The sequence below is a fragment of the Dromiciops gliroides genome, chromosome 1 (genome assembly GCF_019393635.1).
Source record: "Dromiciops gliroides isolate mDroGli1 chromosome 1, mDroGli1.pri, whole genome shotgun sequence".
Classification (NCBI taxonomy): Eukaryota; Metazoa; Chordata; class Mammalia; order Microbiotheria; family Microbiotheriidae; genus Dromiciops; species Dromiciops gliroides.
In genome coordinates this window covers 680,172,544-680,194,950 of record NC_057861.1, presented here as the reverse complement: position 1 = coordinate 680,194,950, position 22,407 = coordinate 680,172,544, and the positions used below count along the sequence as shown (strand labels likewise).

The window sequence follows — 22,407 nt, the reverse complement described above, 5'->3', positions numbered from 1 at the left end:
CACCGGCCCTGGAGTCAGGAGTACGTGAGTTCAAATCTGGCCTCAGACACTTAACACTTACTAGCTGTGTGACCCTGGGCAAGTCACTTAACCCCAACTGCCTCACTAAAAAAGAAGAAGAATCCAGACCGGTCAAAGGCAAGATTGGGTAGTCCCACCTCCAAAAGTCATTCTTTCTTCCCTCTCCAACCTCATCCCTGCTAAATTCATCCCAATCTTTCCTCCTCCAGTCTAGAAAACTGTATCCCTGGGAACTCTGACAAGATAAGTCTGGATTAGCCACAGGCTCACCATGGTAGAAAAGGCCTCCCCCACGTCACCCCTGGGACCTTCTTTATTTGGAGGTTGATAGGAACAGCATCCAACCCTCTTCTCACCTAAAAAATTCACCTAAACCCCTAAACCCCCCCCCAAAAAAAGGGTTCCAGATAGGATGGAGCTCTCAACAGCTAAAATATCCTTCATCCACCCCCACCGCATGTCCTAGAGCAGCTAGAACAGAGCCTTGGGAACTTAGGTCTTGGTTTCCTCTGGATAGGGCATGTATAGAAAATGGTGCTGGGGGGGGGGTGGGCAGGGCTGAAGTTTCAGGTACAATATAGCAGCTTGAAAAGGGCTCTAAGCTAAAGCAGAGCTTGTCTCCCCATTCGGCCCTGGGGTTTCCTGCAGCTGACCAGGTGAGTGCCTGGGCAGGACTGGGCTGTGGTCACCAGCCCTCTGTCAGGCCCTCTGCCCCGCTGGCTGCCTTACACGCCCTGACTCTGGCTCACTCCAGCCATGGAAACTTGTACTTCAGCCCATAAAAATGTGGTTGCAGGAAATGAGCTTCTGTGGTTGCCAGATGTTGAAAGTTCTACAGACAGAGGCTGCTTTCCTCCTCGAGCCCTCTCAGGAAAAAGAAGAATGTGGCCCTTTGGGGCAGGACACAAGGGTCTTGGGGCTTTCTTTCTTCTTTGCAAGTTTCCCAATTCTCTAGACTCTTGGAAGGGGGTAGCAATTGAGTGTGGGAGAAAGAGCTAAAAGGAACAAGGGCAACCTTCTGGCTCTGCTCTGAGACAGGCAGACTACACCTAGCACTGGGCTTTAGACACGCTAATGTGATTGGACACGAGGGAGACTGGACCAGAGTGTAGTCACTGGCTCAGAGGTTTCTTCTTTCTCTAGACTTCTCTCCTCCTCTGCCCCTACATAAAGCCAGTGCTCCAATAAGCCAGCGTTTGTGGCGATCATCACCTCCCCTCCCCATCCCCTCTCCCCGAGTTGTGAACATTCCAACCTCGGAGCTCTTGCCTCATAGTATCTCCTTAGGATGCCCCTTCCCTTTCTTTCCTCCTTTCCAAATTCTATGCTTCTGTAAAAGGGCCAACTTGAGTCTGATGGCATCCAGAAAGCTTCTCCTGCTCAGTACAGCTCACGTTGATCTCCACTTCCTCTGGATTACAACACTTTCTCTGTACCCCAACTCACTGGCCACTTAGCAGATATTACTGTAGTTTTGTTTTGTTTTACTTCAGCAGTCTTGTGTCTCTGCCAACCCACAACCTAGACAGACTGTGAGCTTTTCCTTGGCTCTCACATCCCTCCTCTGTTCTAGCCACAACACCCTAGGAGTTTGGCCTAGGACAGGGTCTGGCTCCAGGGCCTCTCTAGATTATGCTCTCCCTGAGGGCAGGTTTAGGGCAGGTCCCTTGTCTCACTCATAGGTAATCCCTGCTTTAGAATGGCCGGGGACATTAGGCAGAGGATGATTGCTGATTAAACTCTGCTCTCTCCCTCCCAACCCTGATCTAGTAAGAATATGTATAAATAAACAGCAACATTTTGCATGGCACCAGAAAGCATCCGTGCAGCTAATGGAGAAGACACCGGACCTGGTGGGTTGGATTGATTCAAATGGAGAGGCCAGGTGCAGCTGGTTCAGGGCGAGAGAAGAGAACTTCCCGAGTCCCTTAGGTGGGCACCAAAACGTGACAGTGGCCAAGAAATTGGTAGAGAAAATTCGCTAAGGACAGCCAGAACATTCCACTGTTTATTATTAGAGACATAAATAAAAGAACCGAGAGATCTTATGGTTTATGTTTGGACTTTGTGGGTTTTTATAAAAAAGTTAACACATTACCAGTTCCCTTACATGTTTCTTCTCTATGGAGCAATATATACAGCTTTTCATATATATATGTATATATATGTGTATATATATATATATATATATTTTTAATAGATAACTACATTCAAGTAACAAAACATGGGATTTACAATCTCCCTCCTCGACCAGAGGAGCATAAAATTCACACATGATTCACAGAGGAAGGTACCTAAAACCCCAACCATGCAAAAGACCTGCTGCCTGAGGACATGGAGGCAGCTGGGGAAATAATTACAATCACACTGTTGCATATTATGGGGCCCAGGAGAGGGCTGAGAGGAGGCTGGGAGAGATCCCAGCCCTGTTTGCCCTGGGAGACCAGTACACATAGCTAGCTAGCACTGGTGGCTTTTGACCAAGGGGTGGGCTGCAGAAGTTTAACACTCATTTCTCCAGGAGTCGCTCAAATTTGGGGTTGACAAAGGAGAAGCCAGCAAATGGCTGTCTGGTCCCATGGAATCGATTGAGGTTCTTGTCACTGAAGGATAGGCGGGCCTTCTCACTTAGGAACTCACGATCAAATTGTTGTAGTCACCCGCAGACTTCTGTGATGGGGAGGTATGAAGCCTCAAGAAGTCAAATATGTCACAGGTCAGAGTGAACAGGGGACAGGATCTTGGGCCAGGAGGAGGACTAGCCATAATACTTGTTCCTCCCATAAGTCCCCAGGCGGATATAATGGAGGGAGAGCGAAGAAGGACCCTAAGTACTAAGAGAATGAGTGGATACCTCCCCCTTCTGTGTTCCCAGCCTTGGGATGTCCCAAGTCAAACCCATAGAAGCCTTCCTCATATGAGTTAAAACCTTTACTACATGAAGGCCTATTGCTTTGCACTGAATGGCTGGTCTAATTCTTGTGTGATGCTCAAGTAGTGAAACAGAATATAACTCTAAGGCAGGTAATGAGAAGACAACATCACAGAAAAACAACTTTGATTTGCTGGAGCCCCACCCTGTCTCCTGCCTAGGAGAGCTAAATCTAAGTAAATGGAATATAGAGAGGGGTGAAAGATGTATGGAAGGGGGGCTCAATCAATGGTGGTGGTCACACATCTCAGACAGATATATAACTTTTGCAATTTACATGGCTCTTCATATACATCTCTCCTCCCGAACTCTCTCCCCACCCCCAGGAGACCTTCAGCTCTTTAAAGACAGAGATCGGTTCTTATGTGTCTTTGGACCCTTCAGAAGATCTGGCCTTGGGCTAGGTACAAAGTAGGCACTCAATCACCAATATCTTCTAATTCAACTCAATTCATTGACAATTAATTGAAACACCTATTATGTGCCAGGCATCGTACCAGGTCTAGGAATACAAAACCAAAATTAATAGTGGCTGACTCATGGAGTTTACTTGAATGCTAAGCACATGATGGGGATAGGAAATGTCCACTCAGTTCAAGAAAGAGAGAGAATAGAGGGATTGAGGGGGGCAAGGTCAAAATCAGAGAGGAAGAGAGTGGGGTGAGTTGGTGGAAAAACAGGAGAGGCGGTAGAAAGAAGGAAGGCAGAAAAGGCTTTAGTTTGGAGATGGATCAGGGAGGAGGAGGGAGGAAGGAGAATCAGGGCCAAACAACTACAAGGCAGTGGAACCACTTACCACTTTGGGCTTGAAGGGGGATCCACTTCCCTCTTCTCCAGAAGAGTCCAGTTGATAGTCTTGAAGAATGGATGGACTTTGATGTTACCTGTCACCCCCAGCTCTTAGTGGATCCCTTTCGAACAACTGTAGCCCCCAAAACACCATGGTTATAATTGAAAGTAATATAAACACATGTTTACGTTCAAGCTCAGGAAGGATTTAGGCAAGTTTGCGATGTACAGACCTATTAGAATCAATCACTGAGGGACTTAAGGGATAGAGTGAGGATTGCATCAGAGAAGCTTGCCATGGTCTTCCCCAGGCCTCGGTTCTCAGTACCTCAGCCAGAGGCAAAGCCTGATCTGGAGGTAGATGCGGAGAGATGACTATAGTCTGAGAAGTGAGCCAAAAAGTTCTTGTTGGGGAATAAGGCCCTGTTTATTTTTCTATAATGCTTCATGCTTACCAAAGTGCCTTGTACATCATAATCTAATTGAGATAATCTTCAAAATAATCCTGTGTTTGGAATGATTATCCCCATTTTAAGATGACGGAAAGTAAAGGCCCGAGAGAAGAAAGTCATTGCCCAAACAATAGGGCTAGCAGGCCACAGAGCTGAGGCTAGAGGGAGTGAAGGAGAAGGAATATCGGCAGGAATATCAGTAATTGGAAAGATGAAGTTAGATGCGCACAGAAAGGCCAAAGTGTTGTGAACTTGAATGAACGCTAGATTTGGCACTGGGAACCCAAGCTCAAATACTGGCTCTACTCCCAATGACCTGCGTCACCTCAGGCCAGTCACTGAATTAAAAAATCATAGAGGTGGGACTGGATGACCTCAAAGGTTTCCTTCCAGCTCGGAAGTCTATGATCCTCCCAGGTTAATGAGTAAAAAGCAATATAGCTGTGTGACCTGGGCAAGTCACTTAACCCAATTGCCTCACTAAAAAAAAAAAAAAAGCAATGGTGGTGGAAGAACCAAACATCATTGATTCAGACAGACTAACTTCAGGGGTCACTAGGCCAAGTTAGCTGGCACTGGGAATGATGGATTATTTGGGGGGGGCGGAGGCAATGGGGGTAAGTGACTTGCCCCGGGTCACACTGCTAGTATGTGTCAAGTGTCTGAGGCCAGATTTGAACTCAGGTACTCCTGAATCCAGGGCCGGTGCTTTATCCACTGCGCCACCTAGCTGCCCATGCTGAACTATTTTTAAGGACCAGTGGCTTTATTATGATGGAATACATACACACACATGTACATATATGTATAATGGAATATATGGACTAAGGGCTAACAAAGAAGAGCCAGGTATCAGTCTCATGGACTGGATTTAATGAATAGATAAGAACCAATTGCATTGTTTTGTTTGTTTTCAATTAAATGCTGTCTTGGAATGAGTTTGAGGGCTTAGAAGAGACTGTTCTCTTAAGTAGGCTAACTCCGCCCTCTCCCCAATGCTCTAGAGACGATTCCTTGGCTCCAAAATAAACTTTCCCCTCCTTTCCTGCAGCTCCTTCCCTGCCCCCACCCCATCCTCTTCACCAGAGAGAACAAATCCCCACCCAGCCCGGGCTCAGTGGCTCTGGGGTTTGAGGAGAAAGAGCCCCCCTCCAAGACATGGCTTGAACAAGCACGTAGTGACTGAGAAGTCATGCTTCTGGAAGGAACCCAAACTCCAATGCCTGCCCGTGATCAGGAATACATGCCATCCCTAAAGGCAAGAATGGGCACTCAGGCCCTTTCTGCTTCTTTTCCTCCTGTCCTCTTACAAGCTTCATGCCTTAGAGGGTAGCAGCCATTAGATTGTGAGCTCCTCAAAGGCAGGACTATCTTCTGCCTTTCTTTGTATTCCTGGGTGCTTACTTAACACACAGAACCAGGCAGCTAGGTTTCCCAATGGTTAGAACACTGAGCCCGCAGTCAGGAAAACCTGAGCTCACACTAGCTGTGTGACCCTGTCACTTAACCTCTGTCCACCTCTGTATCCTTTGCTATAAAATGGAAATAATAATCACACCTACCTCCAGGGCTATTATGAGGATAAAATGAGATAATATCTACAAACTGTTCTGCAAACCCTACATTGCTATAGGAATACTAGCTTTTATTAGCTATTCTCTTCCTCCAAATCTTTTTTTTTTTTTTTTGGTGAGGCAATTGGGGTTAAGTGACTTGCCCAGGGTCACACAGCTAGTAAGTGTGTATTAAGTGTCTGAGGCTGGATTTGAACTCAGGTACTCCTGACTCCAGGGCCGGTGCTCTATCCACTGTGCCACTTAGCTGCCCCTCTTCCTCAAATCTTGCCATCCTTGTCTAGGCTCTCCCTTCCCTCCACCATCAACCAGGGTCTCCATACTTCTCCAAGATGTCTTTTGATTCCTTGGTGATCCATCTCGGGTAGTGGGGCGTGTCCACCCGGATGGACTCAAAGAGCTCATCTCATCATCCCCATGGAAAGGGGATTGCCCCAATGAGCATCTCATACAGGAGGACGCCGAAGGACCACCAGTCCACCGAGAATGTATACTTCAAGCCCTGCAGGATCTGTGAGGAGAAAGCAGGAGGGGTCCATGGAAGCTGCCTCTGGGATGGGCTCAGAATGACTTGGGTATCAGCGGTTCCCTCCTCTCATCACAGTCATGCCCATTTAGACTCCCTGAATCCCTTTGGATCTAGAAGGGACCCTAAGAGACCATCAGGGTTCAACTTCCTCCTTGGACAGAGGAGAAACTAAGTCCCAGCCAGAAAAGAGAAAAGAATGGCCCCAGGGTCTGACAGCAAGTTGGTGGAAGAGCTAGGACTACGATCCATATCTCAGGACTCCCAGATCAGTAATCTTTCCTTTCCGCTGTCCTTCCTAAGGTCTGTTTCAACTCAAACATTCTCTTATTTGTTTTCTTACTGCTTCAAATAAGGGATCAGAAAACCAATCCCCACCCCACAACCTGCCCCCGAATTCAAAGCACTTTCTCTCTTTTTTTTTTTTTTTGTGGGGCAATGGGGGTTAAGTGACCTGCCCAGGGTCACACAGCTAGTAAGTGTCAAGTGTCTGAGGCCGGATTTGAACCTGGGTACTCCTGAATCCAAGGCCAGTGCTTTATCCACTGTGCCACCTAGCTGCCCCAAAGCACTTTCTCAAAGCCAGATTCTCTATAAGGTGGGATCAGGGAGATGTGGGAAACCAGGGCCCAGAGAGAAAGAGGTTACAGAACAGTCCAAGGGAGAGAAGGCCCAGGTGTCCTGCCAGGTTACAGGGCGGATCCCTGGAGCTAACCAGGGACAGAAAAGAGACGACCGTTTCTCCTGCTCTGGGACATCAAGTCCAAGACTGTGCCTTCCAGCATTTGGGGGTGGGACATGCGACACAGCTTTCACTGCTATGCCACTGTAGTCAGAGGCTAAAATATTTGGTGCTGCCCCATGGCCCCCTGGAGACTCAGGACAGATGCTGAGGAACTCACAGTCCTGCGGGGCAGGCTTCATATGGTTCTGGACGTTCCCTGCCAAGGCCTTATTGGTAGGTACTATCAGGTGATGATCAGCCTCTGGCCAAAAATGGGTAGGGGGGCCCCTTCTTTGAACCACCTTGGTGCTCTGGGTTTCACAAGGTAGGTCCTATTCCTGGGATGGAGCAGGAATGCCTGTGGCCCACTCTTACCTCAGGGGCAATGTAGTCTGGTGTACCGCAGAATGTGCTGGCCTGTTCTCCCCACCACATTCTCCTTGCACATCCCAAAGTCGGCGATCTTGATGTGGCCTTCTTTATCCAGCATCACAATTGTCCAGTTTGAGGTCCCTGTGAGACCAGCAAGATAAAATAGAGGGATCTAAGCATTCTGGAGAGCAATTTGGAACTATGCCCAAAGGGTTAGGGGACTGTGCATACCCTTTCACCCAGTAACACCACTATTGGGTCTGTATCCGAAGAGACCATAAAAAAGGAAAAGGACCACATTGTATGAAAACATTTCTAGCAGCTCTCTTTGTGGCGGCAAAGCATGGAAATCGAGGGAATGCCCATCGACTGGGGAATGGCTGAAGAAGTTGTGGTATAGGAATGTAATGGAATACTATTGTGCTGTAAGAAATGATCCTGGAAAGACTTAAGTGGACTGATGCTGAGTGAAGTGAGCAGAACCAGGAGAACATTATTATTATTATTTTGGTGAGGCAATTGGGGTTAAGTGACTTGCCCAGGGTCACACAGCTAGTAAGTATCAAGTGTCTGAGGCCGGATTTGAACTCAGGTCTTCCTGAATCCAGGGCTGGTGCTTTATCCACTGTGCCACCTAGCTGCCCCACCAGGAGAACATTGTACAAAGTAACAGCAACACTGTGCAGTTATCAACTGTGATAGAATTAGCTCTTCTCAGCAGTGCAATGATCCAAGGACTCATGGTGGAAAATGCTTTCCACATCCAGAAAAAAGAACTGTGGAATCTGAATGCAGATTGAACCATACTGTTTCTACTTTTGTTGTTGTTTTTTTTTTCTTTTTTGAGGTTTCCTCCTTTTGTTCTGATTCTTCTTTCACAACATGACTAATGCAGAAATATGTTTAATGTGATTGAACATATATAACCTATATCAGATTGCTGTCTTGGAGAGGGGGGAGGGAGAAAAATTTGGAACTCAAAATCTTATAAAAACAAATGTTGAAAACTATTTTTACATGCAACTGAAAAATAATAAAATATTTCTATGATTAAAAAATAATAAAACAAAATAAAATAGAGGGATCTGTGAGCCAGCTTGATACTGCAGAGGAGACCTTGAGGCCAGGCCTTTGCCCTGGGCAGAGGTATCTGGCACTTAGGATGTTCTCTTCTTAAGCAGGGCATTAGAGGCCAAGAGGAGAGACAGACAGACAGACAGACAGGCAGAGACAGAGACTGAAACAGACCAACTCAGGCAGAGAGAGACATGGGGGAGGGGAAGATATAGAGACTCTTCTCTGTGGAGCTGAGCCAGAAGGGGTTCCCAAAGCCCTCCTAAGAGGAAGAGTGATTAAATGGGTCCTTCCTTTTCCTTTCCCCCTACCTCAAGGAGATCTGTCTTTGGTCCTTGGTCCTCAGCAAAGATCTCTTCCTCAGCTCTGCTGAACCTCTTCTGCACTAGGTTCAGCTCATTTCAACAGGTACTTACTAAGCATCTATTGCAACCAGAACACTGCACTACAAGCTGGGGGAACTATAACATTTGGCTTAGAAGGGTCCCTGTGTTCTTAGAGCTCCCAGTTGCCCTGGATCCCCAGCCTCCGCCTCCAGGCCACTCCCAGCCCACGACTCACCTGTAAATGATGCCTTTGCTGTGTAAGAACTGTAAACCACACAGGATCTCAGCACTATAAAACCTGTCCAAGAGAGACAGAGCCGGGAAAGAGAGTTAGTCACTGTTGGAGAAGGTGAGAAGGACTATGCAGGAGGTCAAGACTTTGGGGGGAATTTAGGGTCTTGGTGGAAGAGGTCAGGGCATGTGGGGCTGGGGCAGGGGAGGGAGATAAAATCATTAAGGAATAAGCAATGGCTATCAGGGAGCTAACTGTTACAGTTAAAACCACCAGAGGGTATTAAGAGTATTTTGAAGTAGAGGTTCAGGCTCATGTTGAGGTAGGACCATTGTCGGGGATGTTAGGGCCATGGGGAGGCTTCGAGCCACAGTGGGGTTTAGGCTTTTCAGGAAAGGTCAGGGATATGAGGGTGGTGGTGAAGGCCACGAGGTGGGATGGCAATGAAGGTGGTATGGCCCCTAGTGTTAAGATCACTGGGGTGGAAGGTGGGGGCAAAATGGGATCATTGGAAGGATGTTAGGACCATGGGGGTAGTTACCGTTACTGGAAGAGGAGGTAGAGTCATCAGAAAGTGTTAGAGCCCCTCCGTTTAAGAATATGGTCATGGGGCATGGGAATTATGACAGGAGTTAATCATAAGCAGTGGGCTCTAGCCCCACATAATTGAATAAGGCCATGTCAAAGGAAGTAATGTTAATAGTTATCAGAAGTTTAGGGCCAAGGGAAGAGGATTAAGTTTATGGGAGATACACGTTAGGACTATAAAAGCAGGTTAGAGCTCTTTTGGGTGTCATGAGAGTGGGATGGGTTAGGCTCATCCTCTGGGATGAGAGAGGATCTGGCTTAGAGATTTGCCAATTCCACCCTGAACCCTAGCCCTTCTTGTACCCTAGGACCCACACCCTTCCCTTTCATTACCAACTAAGGACCCTGAGGACAAAGCAAAGCTTGAATTCATACACTATCACAGGAGAGTTTTTATGGAAGTCCCAGCTTGGACTGTGCCCTGGATGGGCTAAGAGTCAAAGCTAGACCTCGATTCTCTTTCCCAAAAAGAACATCACCTAGGTGTTCCCTAAACCACTCCAACTAAGACTGATGATTTTTTCCCCACTCATAAGACAATGTGGACGACTTGAGTTCCTCAAAAGCAGGACCCAACACTGATGCTAGCGGTGCCAAAGAAACAATCTTGGCCAAAAGTCAGGAGTCAAAAGCCCAACCTCTAGTTTCAACTTGGTCCCAGCTCGAGGTGTGACTGTGTAATCAAATATGATAATTTATGTGAAAGTGCTATATAAATGCAAGGTGTTATTATTGTCTCTCTGCGCCTCATTCTTCTCATGTGTAAAAAGGGGATAATAATCTCTGGCTTGCCCCTTTAGTGTGAGGATCCCATAGGGGAATGAACATGAAAGGAAAAGGCCCTTTGGGCATATAAGGAGTTATTATCATCTCTCTGCACACCCAGAGAAGAAACAGGACACTAAAGCAAGGAAATCTTGGATCCTAAGATCAACTCATATAACCTCCCAACTCCTGACATTTTACAGAGGAGGAAACTAAGGCACACAATGGGAAGGGTCTCCTTAAGATCTCTGTTCATTCGAGACAAGGCTAGGATGAGAAGCCAATACTTCTGGTCCTGGGACCTTTTCCAATCCACTCCAGCTTCTAATAGGGGATGATCTGAAGGTCACCAAGGGGACTCTATCATTGAAAATCTCTCCTCCCTCAGCCCCGATCCCTGGGGCTCAGAACAAGGTAAGCACAGCTTCTGAGGAGAGAAAGGTGGGGGGGATGGAGAAGGGTCAACTAAGTAGGGGGAATCTTACTCTCATCACCCAGGAGGGCCCTGCCCATCACTCACGTGGCTCGGTAAAGGTCAAAGCGTCCCTTATCCTGGATGTGAAACATCAGGTCCCCTCCATTGAGGAACTCCATCACAAAGAACAGGTGATCCTGGCCAGGAGAAGGGAAGGGTGGTGAACAGGGGGCCACGGCCTGGCATATGGGGGCCATGGGCCAGTGTATGGGGACAGGTAGGTAGATCCTCTATGAAATAGCCTTGTGGGCACTACTCTGTCCATGCCAGATGTGCTGATTCAATGTGTAGTATTTATTATGTGCCAACCATGAGATGGACATTGGGGATAAAAGACAGAAAAGAAGCAGCCCCTTCCTGTCAGGAGCTTATGTTCTGCTGGGTCAGCAGCGGAGGAGGAACGAGGAGGAGGAGAAGGAGAAGGAGGGAGGGGATAAATGAGATAATGTAGAGCACTATGAACTCATTAACATGCTATACAGGCAGTCCAAAAGTCATAGTGCCATCTTGAGCTAGTAAAGCTTAAAACTGCTTTGAGAAACCTGGAAGGACTTGCATGAACTGATGATGAGTGAGATGAGCAGAACCAGAAGAACATTATACACAGTATCATCAACATTATGTGTTGATCAACTGTGATAGACTGGATTCTTCTCACCAACACAATGGTACAAGAAAGTTCCAGGGGACTCATGATGGGAAAGGTTCTCCAAATCCAGAGGAAAAAAAAAAAAAGGAACTGTGGAATATGGATGCTGATTGAACATACTATTTCTTTGTTTTTGGTGCTGTTGTTTTTCTATTTTGAGGTTTTTCCTTATTGCTCTGATTCTTCTCTTATAGCTTGACTGATGCAGAAATATGTTTAATGTTGTTATGTATAGTATATGTGTGTGTGTGTGTGTGTGTGTGTGTGTGTGTGTGTGTGTGTGTGTGTGTATATATATATATATATATATATATATATATATTTAATATATATATATATAATGTATATCGGATTGCCTGCTGTCTGGGGGAGGGAGGGAGAAAAATTTTAAATTGGAAATCTTATGTAAACAAATGCAGAAAGCTATTCTTACATGTAACTGGAAAATAATAAAATACTTTTATTATTTTTTTTTAACTGCTCTGAGACTTTTGGGACACCTTGTGTTAGTAAGCTGTTACTATTCCTATTACTACGGTTACTAGGATTGCTGCTGCTGCTGTTATAGTAAGTGGAGGGTAACTAGAGGTGGGAAAGAACATTAATACCCAGAGGGTCTGAGAAAGGCTTCCTTTAGGAGGTGACACCTGGGAGGAGCCTTGAAATGAGCTAAAAAGGCAGAGGCCAGGAAGGAGAACAGTCTGGGCACAGGGGGCAGCCTGTGCAAAGGCAAGAAGTTGGTGATGATTGATTGGCCAAGTCTGAGGAATGGCCGGTCAGGTGGGAATGGAGTATGAGAAGGAAAGAAATATGAAAGTAAGTCTGGACTGTGCCAGACTCCAAAGGGACTTAATTTCCAGGAGGAGTTTATATTTTATCCAAGAAGGAATAGGGAATCACTCAGAGAGGGGTGTGCTGGAGCCAGAATGAACAGGAGCTGATTGTTAAATTTTCAGCGTGAGTATTACATCTCAGAAATCGGCAAACTACAAATCAGGGGGTGATTTATTATTATTATTTTTTTTTACTTTCTAGACTTAAGAAAGTGGTAGAGAATATGTCAGTAATGCTGATTAAACTTAAAAGTGCACATGCGGGGCAGCTAGGTGGTGCAGTGGATAGAGCACTGGCCCTGGAGTCAGGAGTACCTGAGTTCAAATCTGGCCTCAGACACTTAACACTTACTAGCTGTGTGACCCTGGGCAAGTCACTTAACCCCAATTGCCTCCCTTAAAAAAAAAAAGTGCACATGCACATAATCACACACCTCCCTCAGAGAGCTGATTGTTAAACATTAGTCAGCACAACTCTGGAACCACAGAAGCTTCTTGAAGTGGAGAGTGATGTGGTTAGAGCTGGGCTTTAGGAGGATATTTTGTCAGCTGTGTGGGATGGCTCAGGAGAAAGACAGAAGGTAGATCAGGAGAGGAAGAAGGAAGAATATCTACCCCTAATCTCAGTAATCCCTAGTTGCATGAAGTCCCAGCCCTGAGGGGGAGACATGGCTCTGAGCCTGAAGATCCTCCAGGCTAAGTTGGCTGGGGTAGGGGGGCAGGGGAAGGGAAGGGACATGCGTGGGGAAAGTACCTTGGTTTGGAAAGTGCAGTAAAGGTGCGTCAGGAATGGGTTCTCCCAAGCGAGTGCCAGCACTCGCTTCTCCACCATGGTGCACTCCACATCATCATCTATGAGAACGACATCTTTCTTCAGAGCCTTCACTGCAAAGAACTCACCCTTTCCCTTCAGCTCAGCCAGCAGCACCTGAGTCACCAAGGAAGAGAGACAAGGGGACTGAATAAAGCAGAACAGAGGAGGCAGAAGAGCCCTCACAAACACTCTGTGCAATTTCACTGCGATCCCCAAGTGGGGGAGGTCATGCAGAAGATGATCTCTGCTCCCAGGAGCCCCATCTCACTAGAGGCCTGGCACCCTCCAAAGACACCCACCCATGCCTAACCTGTCTTCCCAACAATGCACATGCATTGTGCTTCATGCCACAATTGTGCACAGCTGGGAAAAAAAAAAAACACAACTGCGCGGAAGGACACACTACGTAAATCAAATCCCATTTTCCCATTGCCTCGCAATTATGTTTTCTGAGGAGGCTCATTTCTGATGGATCTTCAGTGCTTCCCATATGTTTTAGTGTCCAATTTCTCACCAACTCTCTACCCCAATTAAGACTGAGAAGATACTCCTTGGAGGTTGTCTCTGCCAGCTCTCCCCTTTTTCCAATCCTTATTCAAACTCTAGCTTATCCTCTTATCACCCCCCAAACTAGCTCATCTAATCCACCCCATGTGGCTAATTGTGCTCCATACTGAGATGGGATGCCCCTCTGCACTCCCAAGGAGCACCTGTGGATTTTAAACCATTCAAATCCGGGCTTTGCAATTCACACCTCTTTGGGACTCCATTGGATGAAATGATATTTAAGCTCCCTTCCAGCACTGGTGGCCAAAGGAGGAGGCCCCTCACCTTCCCAAAGCTGCCCTTGCCCAAGACTTTGTGGAACGTGAAGCTGTCAATGTTGAACTTGGAGGGCGTGCTACCTTCCCAGATCTTCCCATAGGTCCCATTATCTGTGGGAATAGAAAGTAAATACTTCAGATCTTCACCCAACACCCTGAAACACACTCCAACATCCAGCCACATTTAACTTGGTTCAGAGGGGCAGGGAGGGACTGGGTGTCCCCCACCAAGGCTGGCTGCTCCCTTTAGGAATGGGTGGGGGAGGTAGGAGGAGAAGGGAGACATTTGAGGATGAGAGAAGGGGCAGTAACTCCGTTGGGGCCACACAGGGAGATACCAGAAAGATGCAGACCAGAACCCCAGCATCCTTATTCACAGATGAAGACTGTATCCACTGACACCTTTGGCTGACCAGTTCAAATATACACTGTCTTCCACAATTAATACCGTGCCTCCTATCCTCCTGCCAGTGATATCCTGACAACCCTCAGACTCAAACACTTGATGACCTCCCCAAATCCCCTCCTTAACTCCTGCTGAAATCGGCTAGAGGAAGTCCCACAACTGCTGACCACAAATCTACGTCATCTAAGCTCAACTGGCCCTCACCACAATGGCATAGTCCTCCCTTCATACCTTCCTGATTGATTCTCAGGGGCCCCAAAGCAGCGGTTCAAAAGAGTTCTCTCCTCAGGTTCCCTACATCATTCTCATCATAATTACTCTTGTTATAAACTTGCCTCCTGCTTTTAGAAGAAAATCTGAATCACTTGTTATGACCTTTTTGATCTTTCCTATGCCACACCTGAAATTCTTCTATATCTTAACCAGTCTCCTCTCTCTTCACCCCTGTCTCTGAAAAAAAGCGGCTGATTCCTTCCCTTGGATCCTTTATTTCTTCTCCTCCTGTCCCTTCTGGGAGCTTGTCTCATCAATATCCGTCCCCTCTTTCTCATCCTCATTCTTTCTGTATCTATTGGGTCCTTTTCCATTGCCTAAAAATGTACGCAGGTCCCTTCTTTCCGTTTCGTCTTCACTCGGCCCCAGCCATTTTCTTTCTTTCTTCTTTTTTTTTTTTTTTTGGTGAGGCAATTGGGGTTAAGTGACTTGCCCCAGGTCACACAGCTAGTAAGTGTTAAGTGTCTGAGGCTGGATTTGAACTCAGGTCCTCCTGAATCGGGGGCCGTGCTCTATCCACTGTACCACCCAGCCATTTTCTTAAATTCTCATTTGATATCTCTCATCCCTTTGTTGCTGAGCCTCTAAAAAGAGCCACTGCCTCTCACAGTCTCCACTTCCTCACCGATCACTCCCTTAACTTTTTTGTTTGTTTTGTTTTTCTTGGTGAGGCAATTGGGGTTAAGTGACTTGCCTAGGGTCACACAGCTAGTCAAGTGTTAAGTATCTGAGGCCAGATTTGAACTCAGGTCCTCCTGAATCCAGGGCCAGTGCTCTATCCACTGCATCCACTAGCTGCCCATTCCCTTAACTTTTTAAAAAAATTTTTTTAATTTTTTATTTATTTTTTGGGGGGTGGGGCAATGGAGGTTAAGTGACTTGCTCAGGGTCACACAGCCAGTAAGTGTCAAGTGTCTGAGGCCAGATTTGAACTCAGGTCCTCCTGAATCCAGAGCTGGTGCTCTATCCACTGCGCCACCTAGCTGCCCCCCTGCTCCCTTAACTTTTTATCATCTGGCTTCTGACCCCACCACTCTACTGAAGCTACTATTTCCAATGTGACCAACAATCTCTTCACCTAAATCTGTTGGCTTTTTCTTTGTTTTTATCCTCCTTCACCTCCTATACCCACATTTTGATTGTTGCCTCCCCTCCTTCTGCATATTCTTTTATTCCTCGTCTCTCCTGGTTTTCCTCCTACATTTCCTTCCAGGGTCCCATCATCCATCTCCTATCCCTTAAACAGAGTGCCTTCCAATACTCTGGTTTAGTTTCTCTTTTCATCAATTCCCAAGGATTTAATTATGCTACCCGTGTAAATGATTCCCAAAACCTGTCCATTCAGCCCTAATCTCCAGCGAACCCCAGTCCTGCTTTTCCAGTGGCCTATGGGACATTTCCACTTGGATGGCTCATGAGCACCTCAAATGTGACAGGTCCAAAATGGAACTGAGCATCTTTCCCTCTCAGCTTGCCACCCCTTCAAATATCCCTACTTCTGTTGGGGGCATTGAAGCCCCTAAAGTCATGGGGGTTTGAAAGGGAAGAACCATCCCTGACTCTTCCCTTGCCTCACTTCCCTTACCCAATCAGTTGCTAAATCTGTTTTTGTTTGTTATTTATTTATTTATTTCAGGGCAATAAGGGTTAAGTGATTTGCCCAGGGTCACACAGCTAGTGTCAAGTGTCTGAGGCCGTGTTTGAACTCAGGTCCTCCTGGATCTAGGGCTGGTGTTTTATCTACTGAGCCACCTAGCTGCCCCCATCAGTTGCTATATCTTGACGACCTCCACAGTATCTTTGCCTCCTTCTCTCCATTTCCTGGGCCATACCTGAGTTCAGACCCTTATCATCTCTTACTAGGACAACTATAATAACCGCCTAACTTGTCTTCCTCTCTCCAGACCACCAGAGAGCTGGTGAAATTCTCTTCCTGGCCCAGGTTACCATGTCATTCTCTGGTTCAAAGTCTTCAGTGGTTGCCTATTGCCTCTGTGGCAAAATCCAAATGCCTAAGCCTTGGGTTCAAAGCCTTTTTCAGGTTTGCTTCCATCTATTATTCTAGACATATTACATTCTTTGCCTTCTCGGAGTCCATATTTCAACCAAACTGCACCATTCACAGTTTCCTGAGCTCTATACCTTTGCATCAGCTAGTTGGATGGAAGCAGCTAGGTAACACAGTGCATGGAATGCTGGGCCTGAAGTCAGGAAGACCTGAGTTCAAATCCAACCTCAGACACTAGTGGTGTGACCCTAGGCAAGTAATTTAACCCCTGTTTGCCTCAGTTTCTTTGTCTGTAAAATGGGGATAATAACCACACCTACCTCTGAAAGTTATAGTGAGGACCAAATGAGATAATAATTATAGAGCACTTAGCACAGTGCCTGGCACAGAATAGGTGCAATATAGATGATCATCCCCTTCCCCTGCTTTCTTCCTCATCTCTGCATCTCTGAATCCTTAAGTTTTCTTCAGGGGTCAGTTCAGGTGTCACTCCCTCTATGAAGCTCTTTTTTTGACCACCCCAAAAATGGTCTCTCCCTCCTCAAATTTCCTTGAACCTATTTATTGCTACATACGTTGATACATATGGAGACAGCTAGGTGGCACAGTGGATAAAGCACCAGTCCTAGATTCAGGAGGACCTGAGTTCAAATCCAACCTCAGACACTTGACACTTACTAGCTGTGTGACTCTGGGCAAGTCACTTAACCCTCATCACCGGTGCCCCCCTCCCCCCCCAAAAAAGACATAGGATAAATACTGTGCATACCCTTCAAGAAGAATCTAAGTTCTTTGAAGGCTAAGGCTGGTTTTTGTTTTGCCTTTGGATTCCCAGTGCATTGCACTTAGTAAATGTTAGTAAAGGTTTACTTAGTAAATTCAGTGAGCTGAATTGAAATCCATGTTTTGAAACCTCACCTGCCACATCTTCCCCAACAGTCCCTGCTTTCTTCTCAAAGCCCTGGTAGATGCCAAAACTCTCTGTGGACCCCGTGTCTGACTTCCGGGAAGATTTCTGGAGAAAGGGGGCAAAGAGAAGGAGATCTACAGCCAGAGCCAGCTCCATAGGACCAGGAGGGGAGGCAGCTAGAGAGAGAAGCCAGATCCTGGTCCCCCGCCACCCTGACTCCATTACTAAGACAACTTTCCAGATCTGGTTATAGGGGGGGACCCCTGTTATTTCAACAACACAGGTTTATTCTATTTTATTCAATAGTTGAATATTATTAAATATTATAAATAACAAATAATAATAAAATATCAATAATTGAATAATTAAATAGTTATGGAGATAAATAATAAATTATTAACAATAATAAATCAATAAGGGATAATTAATAGATAATAAATAACCATTTAAATAATAAATAAATAATAAGTAAAATTTGAATGACAAAAATAATAAATAAAAGTTAAATAATCATCATTTAATTCACAGCTGAAAAGGCTTTATCAAATCTCAGTTTTTCCATTGGTGTCCTCTGTTTTTCTCAGGTTATGTTCATTTCACTTCTGATGAATATTCTGTGGCCTCCTAACATTTCCCCTTGAAATTTCTGAGCACTTTCCCCACCACCCTACAAGGCTCTTCTTTTAACTCTTTTGGAGCTCTCAAATATTCTGGGGAGATCTCTAAATGAAGAAACCTGAAGTTCTAGCTTACTTAACATGCATCATCTCTTCCCAACAAATCCTAAATTTTCTAGTCTGCAAATTGGGGTTGGGGTTCTCTGTCCTTATCTGATCGGTGCTGGCTGGAGCCTCCCCTTCTTCCAGCAGTAAGCCCCATCCCCAGCCTACCTCCCTCAGCCCGGGGGTTGATTTTTCCCCTACATACCTGGCTGACTTGGTTTAATGCTTCAGCTAAGAGCTTCTGGTTGATGCCGCAAAGATTTGCCACTTTCTTCTGACACTTGTGATGTACGTTCATCCCACAGTCTAGGGGAAAGAGAAAGTATAGACATTTGGAATCTCCCCTGAATCCCATCTGCCTTCTCATGCTATAGACTCAGGGCCCTAGAGGGAACTAGGTGGGGCAGTGGATAGAGAGCTGGTAAGTTATTTAACTTCTGTCCAGCTCAGTTTCCTCGATTGTAAAATAGGTTGTTGTGAGTCTCTAATGAGATAAATTTGTAAAGTTCTTGGCATGGTACATGGCATATCGGAGGTGATCGATAAATACATGTTCCCTTCCTTCCTTCCCCAAAGAAATGAGATTTCAGGTGAGCATTTACACACACCCTGACCTTCTTTCTGAGGCGATATTGCATAATAAGAATTATGAAAGCTAGCACTTTAAGGTGCACAAAGCTCTTTACATATGTCATGTTATTTGATCCTCACAACCCAGTAAGAAAGTGCCATTGCTATTCCCTTTTTACAGATGAGGAAAATGAAGGGGAGAAGGATTAAGTGACTCATCCAGGGTCATAAAGATAATAAGCATCTGAGGCAACATTTGAACTCAAGTCTTCCTGACTCAAAGGCCAGCATTCTATCTACTGAGAAGACCCACAGGCTGGAGCACTGAGTAAACACCACCACCCCCCTTCTTTTGTGCCCTCAGCTTCACAGACACCACATCTCTGACAACTTCCCACTCTCTTCCTCACCCTTCAATGTGGACGCTCCCCAAGGCTCTGCCTTTGAACCTCTTCTCTTGCTATGTCTTTTCCTTCTGAGTTTCTTTCATTCCCAGTTTCAACCACTGCCTCAGTAGATGACTCCCCATTCAATAAGTACAGCCCTCACCTCTCTTTCTAGACCTGCATCTCCACCGGATGCCCCACTGGCATCCCTGGAGTCACCGGGTGGGGGGCTAGGCTTGGGCCTCTGAGTTTGGAACTGTGGCTACTCAGCCCTGAAAGCTCCCTCAGGCCCCCCTCCCTCTCTTGTTCTTTCCATCTCCCATCACCTACCCGCCCCCAGCCCCGCCATTGTTTCCTGCCCACAAACCTTCACACTTTAAGCCCTGCTTCACCAGTCCCCAAAGCAGGCTCCCACAGTGGTCACAGAAGGTGGGGCTCATGTAATTGTACACCTTGAAGCGATGTGGCATGTCTATGTTGAAGCGCTCCTTCTGGAACTGGGGAGAGGATAAGGAACAGGCTGTGAGTCTCTGCCACCTCCTCCCAACCCCCTGCCCCAGCCATCCAGCCCTCCAACAGCCAGACAGAACTCTGGAGTCACTGACTGTCAGGTCTCTCCGAGGGCTTAAGGGCGGCCTAGAGAAGGGCTGCACCTCAGGTCATAGGCAAGGATGGCTCTGGGAGCTGGGAGGGAAGGAAGTCCAGAGGAGCACCGAACCTTCTAGGGATCTCCCCCTCTGGTCTCTCCTGCCACCTCCCAAAGGGCATCCCTCCTGAGAAGTTACAGGAAGGCCCAGCCCCTCACCAGGAGGGGCACACCCTGCAATGAAGGCCTCAGATGGGGCCTTCCCTACTGCAGCTCCCTTGATGAAAGAGAACCGGGTATGTGGGTACTAACCCCCCACACTGAATGGTTTCTCTTTCCCCTGAAAACAAGCCCATGCTTCCCAATTCCTACAAAAGTCCTCCCAAAGGACTTTGTGGCTCCTCCCCAGCTGTTTCACTGGCTCTCACTACGATGCCCATAGTTTCCTCCCTTCCCTTCAACACGATGCCCCTGACCTGGTCCTGTCTCCATGGCGGTCCCCACCCTACCCCGACATCCCTTCTCACCATGGTGTCCCTGCTATTGGCCGCTGTGGCCCTTGCACCGGCCAATGATCTTGTCGATGCATTTCTTGTGGATCGCTGCGTTACATTCTTGGGGAGGCAAGGCCAGGGTAGGGGGGTGGGAAGAGATGCAGGGCAAGGGGAAGAGACTGTGAGCAGGCGCCCAACATTGCCCAGCCCCCAGGCACAAAGCTTCTCGTTCTCCTGGCCTGCCTGAGTAGCCTCCCACACCATTACGGAGGCATCTGGCCCAAGGACTGATTCTTTTCCCCTCCCCACCTCCTACCGGCCTGGTTACCATGAGCCCTGAGGGAAGGGAGAAGTGGAGGGAAGAAGAAATAATGACCAGAGAGGGGGACACAAAAGGAATGGGAGGCCATGGAGGGACCCAGAGGGAGAGAGGGACCTGGTGGATGAAAGGCACCATCTAGGAATACAGGGAGAATGAGATCCTGAGAAGGTATTAGGGAACAACTGGGAGGAGGTCGGTGGGGGGGGGGGCAGTACAGGGCTCTCTGGGGGAATGGATACCCTGGGGGAGGGGTAGTACAGAAAGGCTACGGAACACAAGGGGTACCTTCTTTCTGCCTGGCTCAAGGTTAGAGTGACCCCCTCCATAGTTTACACACTCACACATTTGTACACTGGCACACACATTTACACGTGTGCACAAAAATGTGTCAGGGACAAACAACACACACACACACCCATGTTCATACTCACGTCTGCATTTGTAGCCTTGCTTGTTGAGGCCCCTAAAAAACCAAGTCAGAGAGGCCAGGTGAGGCACAGCATTTCCCACTTCCTCCAGAAGTCTGAGCCTCCTAACCACCCTCATCCCCACCCCCCTCTTCCTCAGACTTCTCCAGTCAGCCCCTGCCCCACCTCCCCAACTCTCCCCCAACCCATGTCCACTCTGAGAGCCTGATGCCCCTTCTCCCCCAGGGACCTTCCTTGTGTGATGTTTAAAATCTATATTGTGTGATCGCCTTCAATTAGAAGCTTTAGCACCAGTCTTTGGGCATTAAACATTTATTAAAGCATACACATGGAGTTCAGAACGTTAAGAAAAGGCCTATCGGGGCAGCTAGGTGGCACAGTGGATAGAGCACTGGCCCTGGAGTCAGGAGGACCTGAGTTCAAATCCGGCCTCAGACACTTAACACTTACTAGCTGTGTGACCCTGGGCAAGTCACTTAACCCCCATTGCCTCACCAAAAAAAAAAAACTAAAAAAATAAAGTCAACAAGAAAAGGCCTATCTAGCCTAGGGTTCCAGCCTGGTCAGGTTCTTCTTCCAGTCCTCTGCCATGAGCCTGCTTCAATAACAAAACTCTCCAGCAAACTGATTAGGGAAGCTTGTTATAGGTCTGGAACAGAGGCGGTCCTTACACACTGCTTCAAGCTGATTGGTTGGCAACCTCCAAATCCATTGGTTCACTGAACTTGAAGGTATTCTCAAGTTAAGTTCAAAGTCTAGCTTCTGAGAACAGTACCTTCTTCTTTTTTTTGGGGGGGGGGAGCGGTGTGAGGCAATGAGGGTTAAGTGACTTGCCCAGGGTCACACAGCTAGTAAGTGTCAAGTGTCTGAAGCTGGATTTGAACTCAGGTCCTCCTGAATTCAGGGCCAGTGCTCTATCCACTGCCACCTAGGTGTCCAGAACAATACCCTCTTAAGGGCTCGACAAGTGTGATTACAATCTAGTTAACTTTGAAGTAGACTAATCAGCAGTCAATCACTCTCACTTGATTCAATCAGTTTAGATTAATCTCCATATGGGTCTTTGAGTATCTGATAAATCCCATTATTTTATCTCACTTGCCACTCACCAGACAAAGTCCTTGCAGACTGAGCAGAAGGTGGGCTGACCAAAGAAAGTGGCGATGAACTCATGGTTCTTGATATAATGTATCTTGGCCTGCTTGATGGCCCCCCGCCGGTTCATGGTAGGAAATTTACTGTCATCCTCCATCCTCAAGGACTGCTTGCAATCTGGGGAGGAGGCCAGAAGGGTCAGTCTCATCTTAGCCTGGAGATTCCAGTCATTAAATC

General features: G+C 46.9%; 1 protein-coding gene across 1 annotated transcript in view; it reads right to left on the bottom strand.

The window, feature by feature from the left end:
- Window positions 1–2,028: 2,028 nt before the first annotated feature.
- The window catches only part of PRKCD (protein kinase C delta), a 64,333-nt gene continuing 43,954 nt past the window's right edge, over window positions 2,029–22,407 (bottom strand). The window contains 20 exon segments of the mRNA XM_043979027.1: window positions 2,029–2,670; window positions 2,673–2,691; window positions 3,743–3,851; window positions 3,853–3,875; window position 5,813; window positions 6,092–6,279; window positions 7,394–7,442; window positions 7,444–7,511; window positions 7,513–7,531; window positions 9,026–9,088; window positions 10,896–10,987; window positions 13,087–13,260; window positions 13,978–14,081; window positions 17,576–17,672; window positions 18,495–18,595; window positions 19,613–19,742; window positions 20,359–20,385; window positions 20,387–20,445; window positions 21,079–21,110; window positions 22,185–22,347. Coding sequence (XP_043834962.1) covers window positions 2,531–2,670; window positions 2,673–2,691; window positions 3,743–3,851; window positions 3,853–3,875; window position 5,813; window positions 6,092–6,279; window positions 7,394–7,442; window positions 7,444–7,511; window positions 7,513–7,531; window positions 9,026–9,088; window positions 10,896–10,987; window positions 13,087–13,260; window positions 13,978–14,081; window positions 17,576–17,672; window positions 18,495–18,595; window positions 19,613–19,742; window positions 20,359–20,385; window positions 20,387–20,445; window positions 21,079–21,110; window positions 22,185–22,347 — 1,658 coding nt within the window. The 3' untranslated portion in view covers window positions 2,029–2,530.